Raw genomic sequence first — 2,895 nt, forward strand, 5'->3', positions numbered from 1 at the left:
GGGGGAGCGGGGAGGATAGTTTTTTGCAGGGGGGTGTCTCTTTTTGTGAGAAACTGGGCACAGTACAAACCTTTCATGGCCTCTAACTGCTGCTCTCTTTCCTCATCAGCAGTCTAAACTGGAAAAAGCGGACATCCTGGAAATGACAGTGAAGCACCTCCAGAACATCCAGAGCAGCAAGCTGATGGGTGAGTGCCTGCTCAGGGCAGGAGGGAGCCAGCAGTTTTTCAGGCAAAAGCATTTCGCAGACGTGTGGAGGGCTGCTGCTCAGGCTTGGCTTTCTCCACTAGATGGGGAGATGGAGCTGGGCACTGGTTAACCCACGGAAGGTTTTTTTTTTTTCTTCTCCTGCCAGAGCCTCTTTCTACTTTTTGGTGTAGTTTTATGCTTGGTGGTGCGACATGGGGACTCACACCCTGCACTACCTTCCTGCTGTGCCCTGCGAATGATCCACCTTATAGTACAGCCCGTTGGGCTTCACCAACCACCCCTGGGAGCGCGGGTAGGAGACCAGTGAATGCTTTTAGGCAGGAATACTCCGGGCAGCTTTTCCCCACTCACCAACTCCCCTTGTCTCCTCTCCAACACAGCCGACTCTAAAGTGGGTCTGGAAGCCCAGCAGAGGTACAGCACCGGCTACATTCAGTGCATGCACGAGGTGCACAACCTCCTCCTCACCTGCGAGTGGATGGACAAGACCCTCGGGGCGCGCCTGTTAAACCATCTGCTCAAATCCTTGCCCAGGTCTGGCGAAGACACCTGCAAAGCGGCATTAAGGTCTTCGAGCCCATCTCAGCAGCCTCTCCTGATGCCAAAAGGCCCTCTGAGCCCAAAGGGGAGCACTCGCGGCACAAACCCAGCACAGGAGCGCTTCTACCCCGCCGAGAACAAGCAGGCTTCGAAAAATTCCTTCCAGCTGCCGTCGCTGTCGGTTTTCAGCCAGGGTGATGGTGCATCTCCCAGGCAGGTCCTGCAGCCAAATTTTTCCCATAACAACCCTAGAATGGGGTCATTAGATATGTGGAGACCGTGGTAAAGTGTGTTTTAAAATGTTTATCCTAATCTTAGACACTCTGACGTATGTATCTTATAGATATGCCTCTTTAAAACACTTGTGGAGCAAGTCTGTTCCTGTAGGTGTACTAAAGACCAGGGTACTTCAAGCCGAAGTAAACCTACGCGTAGCCTGCATTGTAGAAGGCTGCTATTATTTTTTATTTATTTAATACATCTAAATTATTGTATAGAAACATCTAGTGCTCTTTAGTGTATATTAATTATATAGCTTTCTTGTCTTACACTCTTAAAATAATTAACTTCCTATTAATAAAAATAAAAGATGACTACAACAACCTTCTCTGGCATCAAGCTTATCTTGGGGCTCACCTAAGCCTCTGAGATCACTTCATGGGATACAGGGGTAAACAGCCGATCTCTTCTGCTTCTTATTTTTCTGATTATTCCTGCGCAGCTGTAGGAGATTCCCATAAAAATGCTGCAGTGATCAGGAAAAAAAATTTAAAAAAAAGAGAGAGCGAGCAGGGGAAGGACTTAGTTTAGAAGCACCCTCTGGATTGCTCACTCTGGCTGCGCCATCCCCAGCCAACTGGACATCCCGATGTTACTGTTAGACTACCGAGCTACATGTATATATGTATATGTATCTTACATATAGCTTTATTTAGGGCTTATCTGTTTGTTTCCGTAACTAAAAGTTCTAAATAAACTTTTGGAAGATAACAACTGATATTTCTCCAAGCCTCGTCCTATCTGCTCTGAACAAACAGTACTTGGGGCTCTGCCTTTGGTTTCTTCCTTTGCAAATGTTTTTTCCTGAGGGCGGTTGAAAGGGATGGTTTGGGTTTTGTGCCCCTGATGCTCTGTGGAAAAAGTAGTGTGCACCACACACACACAGAGACAGAGGCACCTGGGTCCTAGGAACACTTAAAAAATTATGCCAGGAATCAGGGGTTGGGTCTACCAGCCTGGATCAATGCTTTAGCTTTTACTTATAAGAGAATTGCGGAGAGAAAAGGCAGAAGGTAAAACACCCTGCAAAGGAGAGTGGAACAAATCTGCTCGGCTTGTTGGCAACATTTGCTCCCGGTTTTTCATCTCAAAGGCAGTTAAAAGTTCCTCACAGTTAGAATAAAAGGGCAAGGACCCCTTAAACAAACACCGCGCATACTAATTAATGGCCCCGCAGTTCAGAGGGGCTCATTATGCGGCGAGATCTATTTGATGACGTGCCGAAGGAGTGAAAACCATCACCTTTAGGTTTAGCATCTTCTTCTGTGAAGCTCTCCCTTTTATCTAGCCCTCCTGAAAAGCCATTAGGGCCGGTGGCATAAGGGTGGTAGGAGAAACAACTGGCCTGTACATGGGGCTGCGCAGGGGCAAGGCAGGTTTCTTCCACCTTGTGGGGTCACAGGGCACATAAAGACACAGAATTGCACAGATCTTACCACAACCTCAGCTTCCACCCTCAGCCTGAAAATTAGAACTTTCCACCTTACTGATAGGAACCTCCAGAGTGATGACCAATATAGAAAATACATCCAAATTATCCACAAAAATCCAGATTAGGGTGGGAAGAGCTGGGGCCAGCCCGAGCAAACAGCCACAGCGAAGCACTCAGCACCCTCATGGGCAGAGAAAACATTCAGGCAAAGCAAACCACAAAATCCTGGAAGAGGAAAGACACTAAAGACCTTCCCAGTTTATCACCACGCATATTGCTGAGTTTACGTAAAGTCCCCATCCCACAGGCGCCCCCACTGCAGCACCCACCAGAGGAACCTCCACTGCCCAGCGCTGGGGGCTGCATGCCAGTGGGGCAGGCAAGAGGAGCAGATGGGGTCTCAAGTTTGCGTTTACTTCTATCTAGTGTCAGTA

The 2,895-nt window shown here is 48.0% G+C and overlaps 1 protein-coding gene across 1 annotated transcript in view; it reads left to right on the plus strand.

Moving 5' to 3' along the window:
- LOC104497456 (transcription cofactor HES-6-like) overlaps positions 1 to 1,367 on the plus strand; it is a 2,272-nt gene extending 905 nt beyond the window's left edge. Inside the window, exons 3-4 of the mRNA XM_010140708.1 lie at positions 113 to 188; positions 591 to 1,367. Coding sequence (XP_010139010.1) covers positions 113 to 188; positions 591 to 1,036 — 522 coding nt within the window. The 3' untranslated portion in view covers positions 1,037 to 1,367. The remainder of the gene's footprint in view (positions 1 to 112; positions 189 to 590) is intronic.
- The last annotated feature ends 1,528 nt before the right edge of the window (positions 1,368 to 2,895 follow it).

This window comes from Buceros rhinoceros, unplaced genomic scaffold (genome assembly GCF_000710305.1).
Source record: "Buceros rhinoceros silvestris isolate BGI_N320 unplaced genomic scaffold, ASM71030v1 scaffold19557, whole genome shotgun sequence".
Lineage (NCBI taxonomy): Eukaryota > Metazoa > Chordata > Aves > Bucerotiformes > Bucerotidae > Buceros > Buceros rhinoceros.